This window comes from Anolis sagrei, chromosome 2, assembly GCF_037176765.1.
Source record: "Anolis sagrei isolate rAnoSag1 chromosome 2, rAnoSag1.mat, whole genome shotgun sequence".
NCBI classification, from domain to species: Eukaryota; Metazoa; Chordata; class Lepidosauria; order Squamata; family Dactyloidae; genus Anolis; species Anolis sagrei.
Genome location: NC_090022.1, coordinates 260,028,148 through 260,043,742, shown reverse-complemented (window position 1 = coordinate 260,043,742; position 15,595 = coordinate 260,028,148). Strand labels below are relative to the sequence as shown.

At 37.6% G+C, this 15,595-nt stretch overlaps 1 protein-coding gene across 2 annotated transcripts in view; it reads left to right on the top strand.

Annotated features, from left to right (window-relative positions):
- VCAN (versican) overlaps window positions 1-5,217 on the top strand; it is a 152,131-nt gene extending 146,914 nt beyond the window's left edge. For both annotated transcript variants that reach the window (XM_060761736.2, XM_060761735.2), the window contains 2 exons: window positions 473-655; window positions 1,996-5,217. In XM_060761736.2, the coding sequence (XP_060617719.2) occupies window positions 473-655; window positions 1,996-2,126 (314 nt within the window). In that variant the 3' untranslated portion in view covers window positions 2,127-5,217. The remainder of the gene's footprint in view (window positions 1-472; window positions 656-1,995) is intronic.
- Window positions 5,218-15,595: the final 10,378 nt, after the last annotated feature.

Genomic DNA, 15,595 nt, shown 5'->3' with positions numbered 1-15,595 from the left:
TCCTTTCGGCAGCAAGTGAAAACCTTTTTATTCAGGCAGGCTTTTAAAGATGAAGGTGTTTAAGATCTAGTCAGGGAGTGCTGTGGTTTTTAAACTTTGAATATGTTTTTGATGGATTTTAACTGTGAATTGTTTAGTGATGTTTGCGTTTAATTCTATTTTAAGGTTTGTATATTTGTATATTTTAAATTGTATACCAATGCTTTTATGTCAAGCCACTTTGAGTTCCCTTTGGGGAGATAAAGCAGGGTATTATTATTATTATTATTATTATTATTATTATTATTATTATGGCAATAAAATTTTAAAAAATCAAACCGGGAAAAATAAAGATTTTCCATTTTTATAAATTGTTTAACTTTTAGAAATTAAGTACACATTCTGGATATAGTATTTTTCTTTTATTTGGAATCCAGTATATTAGAGTTTGGGGCAGGGAAAATTAACAATAAGCCTATATTTCTGCTTCCAGTGGCCTGTGGCCAGCCGCCTGTTGTAGAAAATGCAAAGACTTTTGGGAAGATGAAGCCTCGTTATGAAATTAACTCACTGATCAGATACCACTGTAAAGATGGGTTTATCCAACGCCATGTTCCAGTCATCCGCTGCCAAGGAAATGGTCGATGGGATTTGCCTAAAATTACCTGCATGATTCGTAAGTTTCCTTTGAGAAGAAATCTATGATTTACAAAGATTCAGATCAGGTGTTTACCAGCCTGGTAAGAGTCTTCCTTTGTCAATGAGAGACACATCTTGATTGCTCATTTGCTATCCATGCATTATATGAGGTGGAAATGCTGTGAAAACTGGCCATTTGAGTGAGTTTCCACACAGACTGCCTGGCCTCCATACTTGAGTAATTGGGATAAGAGTTTGGGAAAGCTGCCTTGAAAAAATTACTCGTTACAATTGTAGGTCTGATCTCCCCGAGGTTACAACCATAATTACACTTCGTACAAAAATACTTCGCCTCTTGTCTATGTCCACCTCATTGTTGCTTCCACACCCAAAATAAAGCAGGAGTCAGCAATCAAACCTGGTGATATTCTTCCTCCACCATTTAATAAGCTCAACCCCATAAATATAAAAATAATTAAAATAAAATTCTCGTTGCACCACAGGAGTGAAGTTATTTCTTGTTAACTTGCTATCACAACTTTATTTATTTATTTACTAGGAGCATTTCTATCCTGTCCCTCACACCTCTGAAGAGGGACTCAGGATGGCTACCAACAGGCACCATTGGGTGCCAAACAATAAAACAAGCGTAATATACAATTGACCTATATTTTAAACAATTATAGATACATTTAAACAGTGTGCCGTTTCATGTCGTCTTCCAAATCAATTCATTGCTGTCAGCTAAAAAGTCCATTAAAACTATCTACTCTGCAAATGCTTGATCCCATAACTAGGGTTTGAGCTTCTTCCGGGAGGTCATGAGGGAGGGGGCAGATCTGATCTCATTAGGGAGGGTGTTCCACAGCTGAGGGACCACCACCAAGAAAGTATTGTCTCTTATTCCCACCAAGCGCAACTGCGATGGTGGTGGGACTAAGAGCAGGGCCTCTCCAGATGATCTTAAGGGCCTTGGGGGTTTGTAGAGGGAGATACATCCAGACAGGTAAGCTGGGCTGGAACCATTTAGGGTTTTATAGGTCAAGACCAGCACTTTAAATTGTTCTTGGAAGCTAATATGCAGCCAGTGGAGCTGGTGTAAAAAGGGGGTTGTACACTCCCTGTACCCTGCTGCAGTGTACGTTTCCTGTACCCTGCTCCATTATGTTGTTATATTTCAGTTCTTGGGGAAATGAATGAATTACAAATAACTAGTTACTTTAAGTTCTACATGGGGCTGTGCATGGAGACCTAAATCAGTGAATGTCATCACCTGATTCTATAAGTCTAACCTATTGTATCCATTCATCCTGCTTGTCCTTTTGCTGGATCATTTACAACACTTTCCTTTTTTTCTTTCTTCTCTTTTGTTTTCAGCATCTTCATTCCAAAGGACTTATTCTAAGAAATATTATTATAAACATTCTCCACCGGGAAAGGGAAACTCATTAAATTCAGCAAAACATTATCATCGTTGGATCAGGACATGGCAGGATTCAAGGCGCTGAATGCACTCTGGTTAAAACAAGATGTTTGCCATGCTAGCCAAAGTCCTAGCTTACCGTGCCTTTAAAAAAAAATCAATTGTAAGAGTATTACCAAGCATGTTGGAGAAAACGTAAGGACCTCAGTATTCACAGTACATGCCAGTGATTGCTACAGACGAAAGTTTTGAAAAGCCATTTCCAGCCTATCTAGTGCATTACTTTCTACATGATTTGTGAGGGACCAGTTGATTCTATATCCCAGCATCCTATAATAATTAAACTCTTCCATTTAGCACCAATGATAATGTAAATAAGATGATTTAATGGTGTTTAAGTGTGTGTTGTTTTGAAAGAAAAAAAACCCTGTATATACAACGAGATGTCACATTAAGTTCAGGCTTATTTATGGCTATTTGGCCTCAGAGGTCATTTATTCTGTTTGTCTTGAGATACATCACCAAGCTGGGAATAGTTTTAAGTTGTTGTCTGCTCTCTTTTTTCATAAACATGAGAAAAAATGGCTATATCTGTGTGAAGATGAGCAACAAAAGGGGCATCTTGCTTGAAGAACACTGCTACTCCCCAACTGAGGTCCACAGAGAACCATGTGATGTCAACCCACTTAAGGAGAATGACAAATGGAAACAACTCTCACCAAGGGACTGCGATATGGAACTTGACTTTTTTTCCCTTTCCAGCTTTGGCATTGATTGAAAGGGACTTGCCTGAAGGATTTTGTCTTCTTTTTAAATGACAAGGAGGGTCCGTAGGAATAACAGTAACAATAATAAAGTGCTAATACAGTAATTCTCAACCAGGGCCACTTTTTAAAAAGATAACTTTTACAACTCTAACCGTGGGTCTATGTTACAGCTCTCTGCATTTTCAGATGGAGACAGATAGGCCTACATTTTTTGTAAAAAAAAATAGAAAAATAAAATAAAAAGTAAATAATTTTGTATATATAAATATATATAACCATTTTTAATCCTTTTATAAAGTAATGAATGTTTGTGTATGGATGCTGCAGCTGTGAAGCGTACATAAATAAATGAAGTAAGCCATACTGATATAATTTATTGGATGTTCTTTTTATCTTGAAATAGCTAGGTGGCTTATTGATAGCTACCAGGTTCCTGTGATACATTTGAAAGAATCAGATTTGACTTCAAATGTTTTTGGCTTGGGAGCAGGGGACTAATAAATGGGATCATTTGTCTGTCAGGACATGAGTGAGAGCTGAGTATCTTGTACATAATCAACTTTGTTATCTGTGAATAATATTTATGCCCCCATAGAAGTATTGTAAGTTTTCTCTTCATAGTAGACACAACTGAGGATGTGTATATTGGGAGTGGGAGGATGCAGCTCTGGTGGAAAATCATAGCTGCAGAAAATAGTAGTTTTAAAAAACAGTTTGGATGTGGTATTGCTGGACCTATCTCATATATTTGATGGGTGGCAAGTAAGCCTTCGTCCTTTACATTTCTTGACATGCCTGCCTTCTGCTGAAGTTTCCAGGCATCTCTGCACTGGCATAATGTTCCAACGTGTTTTCATGCAGTAAATAAGCCCGGATCATACCTGGAGCTTTTCCTGGTATGTTAATCTCATAGATATAGGTTTATATATTTTAGTTGTTAAATGCACAGACCCACTTTGAATTTGCACATTGTTGTGGGTCTCTGATAATGGCGTTAAATATGGGATAGACACACCTGGTGGGTTAGGACCCTATATCTGCCAGGTGTCCACAATATATTTGCCAACAAGTATTGTCTAATCCATCCTAAATCTACCCAACTATCAATAACCTCTTTGTGTTTTTTTAAGCATAATTGGAAAGGGAAGATTTCAAATGTTCTGTGCTTTGAGCGTTAGAACACCATTAAGAAGAAAAATATTCTAGTTGTATCAGTGCATGTGAAGTTTATAAGAAGAGTAGAAGATAATAAGGGCTAGCTCGTAGACGGACCTCTTTATAATATAATTCAGTATGTGTTTTTAGTATATGTCATAGATGTAGCTGTGAACGGACCCTATGCATACTTTCACATGTCAAGGACCTGGCTCTGATGGGTGAAACAAGGTGATTTTACATGTCATACTAATTCTGTGTGGCAAGTATTTCCTTTTGAAGGCAACCTCAAATGTGCAACTACCAAACTAGGGTTCATTTTGATGTTGGCAGGTATTCTGTATGCAGTATACACTTTCTCATCACTTAATGGTTCATTTTGCCAAATTAACCCATTCTGTGTTGACTTGAGATGACTTGAAAATCAATGTATCTTATATTGTGTGAATTTATGAGATTTCATGCAACGGTTTTGCCCTTATGCAATAATTTTATACAAAAAAGGGAATTGCGTCATATGAAATAGCCAAACATTGATATTTGCTTAAAGACTGCAACAAAAACCAAAAGCCAGAGTTTAAGGAGAAACAAAACTCACTATTATTATTAAAAAGTGATAAGCAAAGGGGGGAAAACACCTTGCTATTTTGTTGGTGAAATTGAATAAATCTTCCATTTAAAATAAAATGCTGTTATTTGATTAATGGTGGTTGAGCTTACTGTACAAAGGTGTAAAATGAAGATATTAAGGAATCTTGTCATTTGGCTACACAGATGTTAATTTCATCCTTGCAGAAATGGGCCAGTGTGTGCTAAGGGCCCTTCCACACAATCATATAACCCAGAATATCAAGGCAGAAAATCCCACAATATCTGCTTTGAACTGGGTTTTCTGAGTCCACACTGCCATATATTCTAGTTCAGAGCAGATAATGTGGGATTTTATTCAGCTGTGTGGAAGGGGCCTTCGTTGGAACAATTTTATTCTAGTTTTGTGAAATGTGAAATTACCCTGAGAAGAACTGGACTATACCCGTTCTTTGTGGCCTGCCATAGTCTCTTAGATAAAGTAGGCATTGTTTTGGTTTATAATTCCTGCCTTTCCTACATGGAATAATTTGCCACTCAGTGTATTCTGTTTTGTATAGTATGTAATGTGAGTGTTTCATTGTTGTGAAAGAAAGTTTAGAAATGCTGTTAACTTTTTATATATTGGCTTCTGGCTCACCAAAGAAACCTTGTTTTGCTCTACTGTGACCTGTCCTGTTTATTGCATGTCTTCACATTTAAGTCTATGTAATGTCATGTTCTGCTGATGAGTCAACTTACGTAACTGAGAACAGCAAATACTAAAAGATGGAAACACTTTTATAATTTTTTTAAACATTTCTAATAATAACTTTTTAGCTGATTAACCAGGGTCACTTTTTGGATAGACTTTGAATGAGAAATTGATTTGATCACAGCCGATTAGATACAGATGATTTATGAAGCCTGTTTTATAGTATACCACCTATATATAGATATAACAAATATTGTGTAAAGAGATTATTATCAATAAACAGTATATATACATCATTTTGTATAAAAAAACCATGGCAGTGTAGGATGTATGTCTCTTTTTCACCATTTGTGCAAAATACACATCTTGTTTTTTCTGATACTGGCTCACATGCTCCTCCTGGTTTTCTTTCGTGCTTTGCAGGCTGGGAGTCAAAACAAGGTAAGTGAGAGAAAGAGAATCAAAGACCTGCTGAATGGCATCTCAGCTAAATAAATGTCACAAGGAGTCTTCAAGCATTTGGAAACTGACATCGTCTTTCTAGAATAAAAGTTATCTATTCATATTTTATTTATTTAAATGTATATCACACCTTTCAAGATTCAGTCAATAAACCAGTACCTTTCCTTATATACTCTTTAGCAAAGGAGAACTTTTTTGCCTTTTGCATCTGGCTTGGCCTAAGTCAGTGATTCTCAACCTGCGAGTCCCCAGATGTTTTGGCCCTCACAGCTGGTAAACTGGCAGGGATTTCTGGGAGCTGTAGGCCAAAACACCCAGGGACCCACAGGTTGAGAACTACTGGTTTAAATGCAACTGTTAGTCCCTAGTAGAATAGAGTTATTGAATTGATGGGAATTTGTTCAGCCAATCTTTCTGTAAGTCTTCCACATGCATACTGCTACAAGATATATTACCAGTACTCATTAAGGAGTTTGGGTAAAAATCTTTGATTTAATTTCATTGTATTTCTTAGATTCCCATCATTATTCTTATCCTGTCTAAGTTATCTACTCAGTGGCAAGATCTTTTTTTCTTTCCTACATGAAAATTTGTGTGTAATTTGGTTTTCATTTTTTTATTCTGTACACATTATTAATTATGAATTTTACTGTGTTTTTAGCATTTCAGTCACCTACATTTGCTTGCATGTAATTTAAAGAAGAAAGATTATATGAAGAGAAAATATATGATTAGACTGCATATCTAGTTCAGTAAGAAGCCTGAAACTGCACTGTCAGATAACTAATATATAGAGTTATGTGGCCTCTGATACTGAAGGTGATTTAGAATCAGAGTAATAAATTTGAAAGGGACTCCAGGAGCCATCTTGTCCCAATCCTGCCATGTGGGAATAAACCACACCGGGAATAAACACTTCTGAGTGATAATTATCCAAGCTTTGGTTAAAGATCATCTAAGGCTGTCCATGCCACTGTCCCATAGCTCTTTCTGCCCACTGACCCATAGGTCTTTCAGTCAGAAGGACTTTCCTAATGTTTGCATGAAAATGCTTTTCTTGAAATTTGAATCAAATCATGTTCTGGTTGCTGGGGCAGCAAAAACAATCTTATCCCATTTTCTATCAATTTTAATTGTTGCCATTGTAGCCCTCATTGCTCGAGGATGATGGTCCTCCAAGAGTATTGTTTTCTAAGATGTAACTGGCAATGTAACTGTATCCTGCAGCACTGAATTCAATAGTGTAGTTAGGCTCCATTTGCCTATGTATTCTTAATATCCTACCATTTATTTTGATTTTTAATTCAAAGAAATATTTATTTTATAAATCTTAATTCATGGTAGAAGAAGGACCTCTCTCTCTCTCTCTCTCTCTCTCTCTCTCTCTTGGAAAGATTTTTTGCATACTGGGAACTCAAGTGCTAGTTCACAAGTCATGGAATTTGTGGCATTTATATCTTTCACTGTTTTATTTACATGTGCAAATCCTTTCCTTGCTGTATAATTAAACAACGAGGCAGCACTGGATTATGCTTCCAATTTAACACACAATACTAGAACCCCTGTGCTAGTATCATGGGAAAGGGAGCAAAGACCTATTTGTCCAGTTTCTCTATTCCATGGACCATTTTATAAACCTCTATCATGTCTTCCCTGACTTGACCTTATGTTTAAAATAAACTGCCTCAAACTCAATGACATTTCCTTACAGGGACCTTGTCAATTCCTTTATCATTTATTCTTTTTTGCATCTTTCCCTGTTCTATAATATTTATTTTTAGATGAAACTGATGCTTGTGATTCCCACCCAATGAAGAAACTGGTACAACCCCAAAGAAATGCACCTCTGGCACCTTTGTTTAGCAGCTAAAAAGATTGTAAGGTGGTCTTACAATTTTGTAACTGCTGGTAATTCATATTTACAGTTGTGAATGGCTGAATGTGACATCAAAAACACCTTTACAGCCTGGTAGCACAATTGCTGGAATGTTTCTGAGGCACTGGAGATCAGGGCACTATAGGAGGGTGCCTACAGTGTTCTCATCTCTACTGCTGTCTGCCATCAATGTGGCCAACAATTGGAAGGGTACTATAGACAAAATACTCCAGTGCCCCACTCTTCAGTGCCTTGCAAATATTTTGGTCAGAGTGCTGTCAGGAAACAAAGGTTTCTTTGCGGCGGTGGCATCACTATGACTTAACTGTGGGACTCCATTGTCATCGTTGCATTGATGATGCGGGATCTCCACTGCATACAATCATCACCGTCAATTATGAAATAAATTTGTAAAAAAAAGTACAAATTTCTTTTCCATCTTTACTAAGAGACATCTAAATATTTTTAAAAACTGAATCTAAATTTGAAGCTATATATATTCTCTTAATTCCTTAGAGAAGGAAGCATGATTGTACAATTTTTGTTCCTGGTTGTGTGCCTCTGCTCTGTGCATTTTTGGTGTCATATGTGGAAAATCATATAAACAACTAGGAATCCTTGAAAAATCAGGATTGAGTCTATAGTAACACAGGGAAGCTCTTCCAAACATCACATCAAATGCATGCAAGACAGGCCATATATCTAGCAAGTGCAAGTGGGAAAAGTCCAATTCCATGCATACTCAGAAAAATCTGAAACCTAATATAATTCTTATACAATATATAGCAGCCACATGATGGTAAACAATAAGGATGCACACTAGAGGCAAAATCTATTAATTCCCAACTGGGCAGTTGATCTTCTAGAGAACATGCAGAGACAGCAAAACTTGAAAGAATTAAATTCACATTAACAGCACCAAAGGGCAAACATGTGGGCAGTGTTTTTTTGGAACAGTACCAGAATAAATAGCAGTGATTTCCAGGTTCATTAAAAGTTAATTGTTGGATCTAGTGATGATTTCTTGTTTATTGGGTATTGTTCCACCAAACAAAATGCCTTCAAACATGTATGCAAGTGGGTTTCAACGTTTTAGAATCTGTTGTTTCTTAGGAAACTGCAAAACCGAATTAAGTTTAATGGCTTCATAAGTCCGGATCCAACTAGATGACTGTCCTAATGATGTGACAGCCTATTGAAAATAAAAATTGGCTTGCTAGAATTTTTGTGTTGACATCTCATTTGAGGATGACATTATCTATTGCCTCCCACACATTTAACAAGAGTGAGAGGTCAACATTTTCCCTGTTAATAGCCAATCACTCTTTTCCACATTATATGTTAAATCACAATAGTAATCCAGTGCCATCTCACAGTTTAACTACACCACAAGGAAAAGGTTTATATAGATAAATATATTCATGGAAGGCGTAAATGTCAAGAATACCATGATTGCTAAGTTGCATCTGGCTTCTCAGTATGCTGAGGACTTTCCAAGAAGTAGAGGTTTATATATACAAACTCCTTTTCTGCTATGTGTTGAGATTGCTATTTTTTTTAAAAATTAAAAATGTACCATAAAATGTATAAACCAAAAGATTGTGGAAGTTATTGCTTTTCCAGTAGCATAAACTACATTCAACCCTCTCTCTTTCTCTCAGTACCATGTGGACTGGTACCTTGTTAGCAACCTATGCAAGTTTAGATCCAATTTATGTCTCCTTTCACTGTCACTGTGAAAGATGGAATTCTCTTCCTTGTGTGTGAAACAAAAATCCTTGAAAACCCGCCTTTCTCATGTAGCCCCTCATCCCTTGATATAGGTCATCCCATGTCTTATAGTTAGATGCACAACAAGACATATTTGGAGACCACCTGGGAGTATACCAGTGGTCCCAGAGAATGTGCCTATAGAATGTGCCAGACAGTTCTCAGGTATCCCTCAATCTCCACCTATGACAATGTTTTTTCTTGCTGGAAATATTTGAATCTGCGATAAGGGGTGGGTGGGAGCAGTCCAAAATTCTGTTCAAGGACTAAGGCTGGGAGGGGAAGGTTGAGCCGCCTCATTGCAGGTTCTTGGACATTTCAAAGTGCTTTCCCTTTTTATTCTAAGAGTAAAATCTAGTTAATAAAGTAATATGGCAACCTAGGGTGCTGGGAGGAAGGGAGGACATTTTGGTGCCTGAGTAGATGGAAAAATGTGTCTATTAGCAGCATCATGATACAAGCTAGTAGGCCTTGCATTCAGTGACTTTACCTACAACACACATAACACATAGGGATTTTCCCCAGAGTTCATGATGATACTGAGAGGTTTGAAAGGGTTGCTGTTGGTCCAGACGCTGTACTGATGTTATAGAAAAAAAAAAGATTCGTATGCCGCAGTGCTACCTGGGACCCTTACCATGCTCCAAATGGTGTTATGGGCCTAAGCCCATGCATCCACACACACACCCCCTTTGCCCTACTTTGTGTGCATGTGGGTGAATGTGAATGTTTTGATGCTCAAGAACAACAGACATGGGAACACTTTTGTGGTGAGCAACAGAGCCTTGATGCCAGCAGGAAATAAGTGGAGCTGGTTACCCATGCTTTAAAGCTAGTCTACATAAACCCTCCTGCTCCAGTGTAGTTCACTGAGATTTTTTTCCTCATCTAGACAAGAGGAATACAAGTGCAATTAGTGGTTTGAGTGCTGGACTAGGGTTTTGGAGGACAAGGTCAAATTCCCACCCAGTCATGTAAATCTGACTGGTGATTTTGGCCAACTCTCAGCCTCAGAGGAAAGCAATGGTAAACCTCTGAATTATCCTGCTAAGAAAATCCAACTGAAGGCATCTAAGAACAAAATCTGGAGATAAAGAGAATCAAGTAGTTCTCTGAACTTTTAGATATGCTTTGAGATCTGCCAAACTGAAACCTGGAACAGTCTGCATGCAAAACATATACTCTACCACTGAGCTGCAGTTTTTCCCCTTCCAAGATAACATTTGATTCTTTGAAAAAGTAAGTATTGATTACACGATTATATTTGCCTCTTAAATTCAAGACCACCATAGTTTATAATATAATCAACTATGGCTTAACTCAATAAGACTATGACATTGTTTTTCATTCAAAGTATGGGAAAATAAATGGTATCATTCCTATACCCTCATGTTTTTTATATAAAAAAGGTTTGTTGTTATAAAAGGGAGGGGAAGCCAAGTTTAATAAGGAAGTTTTCAAATATATTGATGACATTTTGATTTATGGTGCCAAAGTCGCTTCCAAATGTAATCTCTATGCATCCAAGGCAAAGAATGAAAGCCAAGAAACATTACAGCATATGGTTGCCATTAGTGTTTAAAACATTGTACTGTACAAGTGATGCTTCAATTTTTTTCAGTAGGCTAGCAACCAAACATTGACTATTAGAAGAATGGTTTAAAGGACCATCTTCTAGTTGGAGCCTTTGTCTCCATAACCTTTAGACAAAGACATATGAGAGGTCAGATTTTCCATCTGGTAATCCATCTTGTCCTCATTCCAGGATAAAATTGTTTCTTTCCAACTATTGTCACACTTTTCTAAGTTGAGGGGCACTGATGGTCCCCAAGGTAATATTAAATCTTGGGCTACATGTGTTTTGGAGAAAAGCTTGTAAAACGTCCTCTTATTTGGACCTTTTCCTAAAACTTGTTGTGGTCAACTGGCAAGGGGAATTCTGTGAGTTTTAATCCAAACATGTCACATTTGCAAACTCTGCTTGAAAGACTTTGGCGTGATTTGGAAGTGACTGATGTAAAGAAGGGAGTTGCTATCTTCCTGTATGTAGAGGCTATGAAGAGGAAGTAACTTTTCACCAATGCACCTTGTTAAACTAAGGTAACTGCAAAGGTCCACCTGCTGAAATCACTGTTAGAAACAGCTGCCCTCCTTTGCAGCTGGCCATCAATCTATATTGCATCTGTTATTTGGAAAATTGTATTGTGGGATGGGAAAAGTACAGTGGGATGTTGCACATGCCAAGATCAACCTTTGACTTGTTCAATGTTACATACGTACAACCCTGCAGTGTTCTACCTGCAGAAAGGAAGCATATGAAAACACTCTGTTAAGTCCTATTGTGAATGTAAAAAGGGGGAAAATATAAACATATAAAAGAGGAATATTGTTCAGCATTTTATGAGTGATACTCTGCTAGTGCAAAGTCAGCATAGTGTATAGTGGTTTGAGCATTGGACAATTTTGGAGACTAAGAATGGCCATGGAATCCCACAAAGTGACCTCGAACAAGTCATACCCTCTCAACTCCAAACAAGGCAAAAATAACTCCTTTCTGGACAAATATTGCCAACAAAACCCCATGATAGGTTCACAGTAAGGTTTCCATAAGTTGGAAATGACTTGAAGGCACATAGGAACAATAATATAGTTAGTGACGTAAGTGTGTGGCAGTGCAAAGTATGCTTGAAAATGTCTCTTTTTGAATGGGAAGCTAAGACCTATGCTCTAACCCTTTGCAGTGAGTCCTAAACCTCATCCCAGCAGCTATCAAGCTTTGATGGTGTCTGCTATCACTTCATACTGGTAGGAACAGAGAGGTGAAGGAACAATTTGGGTTAAAGGCAGGTGGTTTGGACTCTGAGCAGGGGGAAAAAAAGAAGGTGCACTCCATCCTTCCTCCTCTAAACTGAAACCAGCTAGTTTTGGATCATCTGAATTGCCCCCCTTTCTTCTCCACAGCAAGCAGCAGGGACACCTCCTTGTGTTTGATAACAGCTAGGGGAAGAGATTGAATTGCACAGGTGGAATGTTATGGTCCAACAATTTGATATAGAATCTCAGACTATGAAGGCAGAATAAAAGAACCATTCATGCAACATGATCTACTATATGTAAGTCCTCTCTCCCTTTGTACCCTTCTAGAAACATGATTATGAACAATAGGGCTGGGCGATTTCGTTTCGTTAATTCGTAATTCGTTAAAAATTCGTTATTTTTTATAACGAAGTGATAACTAACCATTCTGGAGCAACTTAAAAACGAAATGAATTTTTAAATTCGTTTCGTAAATGCTTTGGATTTGTTATGTATTCGTTTCGTTATCAGTTTGAGGTCGTTTCGTTATTATTTCCGCATGTCTGGGGCAAGTTTTATAGTTGTTTTTTGTTTAATTAGTGAAAAAAAATTATAATATCACACCAACAGTCAACAACAGAGGGAGAGGGAAGCTTCAGAAGTTCCCCCTGTCCCATTTGGAGGTTTTTTAGCGTATTGCGTGGTCGCGTCCGCCATTAACGAATCAATTCGTTATTGTTTCGTATTTGTTTCGTTAATGTTTCATAATTTTTTTAACATTTACGAAAATTCGTAAATATCGAACTTTTTAAAAGAAAAAATTCGGAATTCTTTTAAATATCGAAACGCAACCCCCCCCCCCCCCCAAAAAAAACGAATCGATTTTAGAAACAAATTTTTCCGTTGTTACCCAGGCCTAATGAACAACATATCATTCTTCTACAAACTGTAATTTGAACACACAACCACTAGGTGTCAGACACAAGTAGTTTATTGCACTGTGTCTGTTGGGAGATTGCTTTGAGATGTGCGTGCCAGCCTTTTTCTATAGAGTGAAAAATGGTTACATTTATTGATAATTGTGCTTTTAAAGGGTCCCAACAGAATCCATGGAATACCTTTTGCTAGTTTTTAATGGGTCTGAAGTTAGATTCTGTTCGCTTTCCAACATCTACAGCCAGACTCTCCCAGGGACACAAACTTGATGTTTCAAAATAATATTGTCAACAAGTACAGTTTGCAGCTCCAAGTCTGAAACAAAGTGAACATGTTTGCTTTTAAGGAAAGACACTCTTTCAAGTAGATTTTGGACTGTTCCAAATTCTCTAGCTTTTCTCCCTCCTTTTGTTATGTTTTTGGTTGCCGCCTTGTTTATTAGTTTTTAGTTAATTTACTCAAATCTCTGTTATACTCTCTGGGTTTAGTAATGAATATAAAATAAAGTGTATTGCTTTCAATTGTGGAATAGGTATTTTAAAAAGTGAAGTGAAAACTAATGTCTGGATTTTGAATTTACATAGGTACAAATGAAAAGGGCAAGCTCTGTATGTGTAACATTTGATTCTGACATGATTAATTTTATATTGTCCAACAAAAGATTATAAAGTGGTGACCTATAAACTTGATTTTGTATGGCCCTATAACCCTACACAGCTGTGACATAAAGTAAGTAAGTATGTGTGTGTGAGAGAGAGAGAGAGAGGGGGGGGGGAGAGCGAGAGAGAGAGAGCTCCATTACTGATGCTGTAACCTTTAGGAACATGCCTTTATATGTGAATATTAAAAGGTTATGTATAAATTATCTGATTATGGAGAACAAAGTTAGGCATTAATGGCCTTTGCCTGAAGGCACCGCAGAACAGTTTCTCTGTCAAGTAAACTTATAAAATAGCTCTTTAATCAAATCAATAATTTATTACTGGTGGATAATGTTACGAGGAGAAGGAAGCCAGGCATTTTAAGAAGATGAATAACATTAGCTGCTAGACTACAGCTGGTGCTTCAGATGTCATGTTAGATGGAGAAACATATTTGACAAAAAGGTCCCCATTTTCATGTAGGTCCGATGGAAGCTCAGTATTTATTTTTCAAAATTAATTCATAGAAAACTGTAATATTTACTGACCAGCTCCTAGCTCAGACTGCATCTACACCTACTGTACACATCTGGCATAAAACATTCTGGAGCTGCTCCATTGCAGCCAAAACCTCTTGGCCATCCACATGGCTGGCTTATTAGAGGGCTCATTTGGGGCTGAGGGCCTTTCCACACAGCCATATAACCCAGAATATCGAGGCAGATAATCCATAATATCTGCTTTGAATGTGGGTTTTATACAGCTGTTTGGAAGGAGCTTGAGTTGCTGCCAGCAAGCAGGTTTCTTTCAAAAGATTGTTGGTGACACTGCATTTCTGGTCACATATCTTATCACAAGAAATTATATCAGTAGAAATGTGACATGACCAGAAAGTCTCATGAAAGGAACTACATGATGGTGGTAATGCATCAATCAGTTTGTTGGCCTGGAAGGTGGATTGGGCTGGATCTATCTCGATTCAGTGGCTCAAACCTCCAAATCTGCAGAATCACTCTGGACCTTCCAGGAAGTATATTCCATGTACCATAGATGTGAATTAATGGTGGGATGCAGCAGTTTTGTTGTGAATCCAGCTGTACATTGTGAACTCTCCATAGCAGCTGAACAGTCAGTCCACTTTATTTTGGGCATGTAGGCACTGTCTTAGAGGTTGTCAGTATAACAAAATGTATTTCTAAGACATTAATCTCACTGATTTTGTCTTTAAAATGTAAAAACATATCCATCTGGCATCCTGTTTAAAGTTTATGATGTGATAGCAGGCTTATGACACTGTAAATATTCCAATTCACATTTACAGTTGTGGCTTCATTGCCATGACTACAAATGTCTCTCCAAACTCAGCTCAGAATCAACTGAAAGAGTTCTGAGGAGAAGGGCCCTGATTGATAATATTTCCATCACCCTTGCATTAGCATGGTGGAGTGTGGAAAACAGTCTTGAAACATGACCTCACATGTGCCCCTGCCAATGCTGATTTACACAATACTTTGCAGGTGGGCTGACAGTGTGATCCTATAATGCCCATTCTTCATTGTCTCAGAACTCCTTGTTGCTATATCTGCCTAGCTTATTAAGTGGGTTATGACGGGCATTGAACAGAGACATATAGTTATGATGGTAAAGCACCATTGTTATATCTGATGGCTGATGATGCAGGCTTCTAGCCATTATTTTTTACTACAACTCCCAGTATTCCTTACCAGAATGGTCACTATGCATAAGGATTTGGATTATGGGAATGGTGGCACCCAAATGTAACTTTTCCAAGCTCCGGTTGTTTCCTCACATTTTTTCCATCATGCTTCTGGTGTTGGTAAATCTTTGTTACAGTTGTCTATGTTTTCT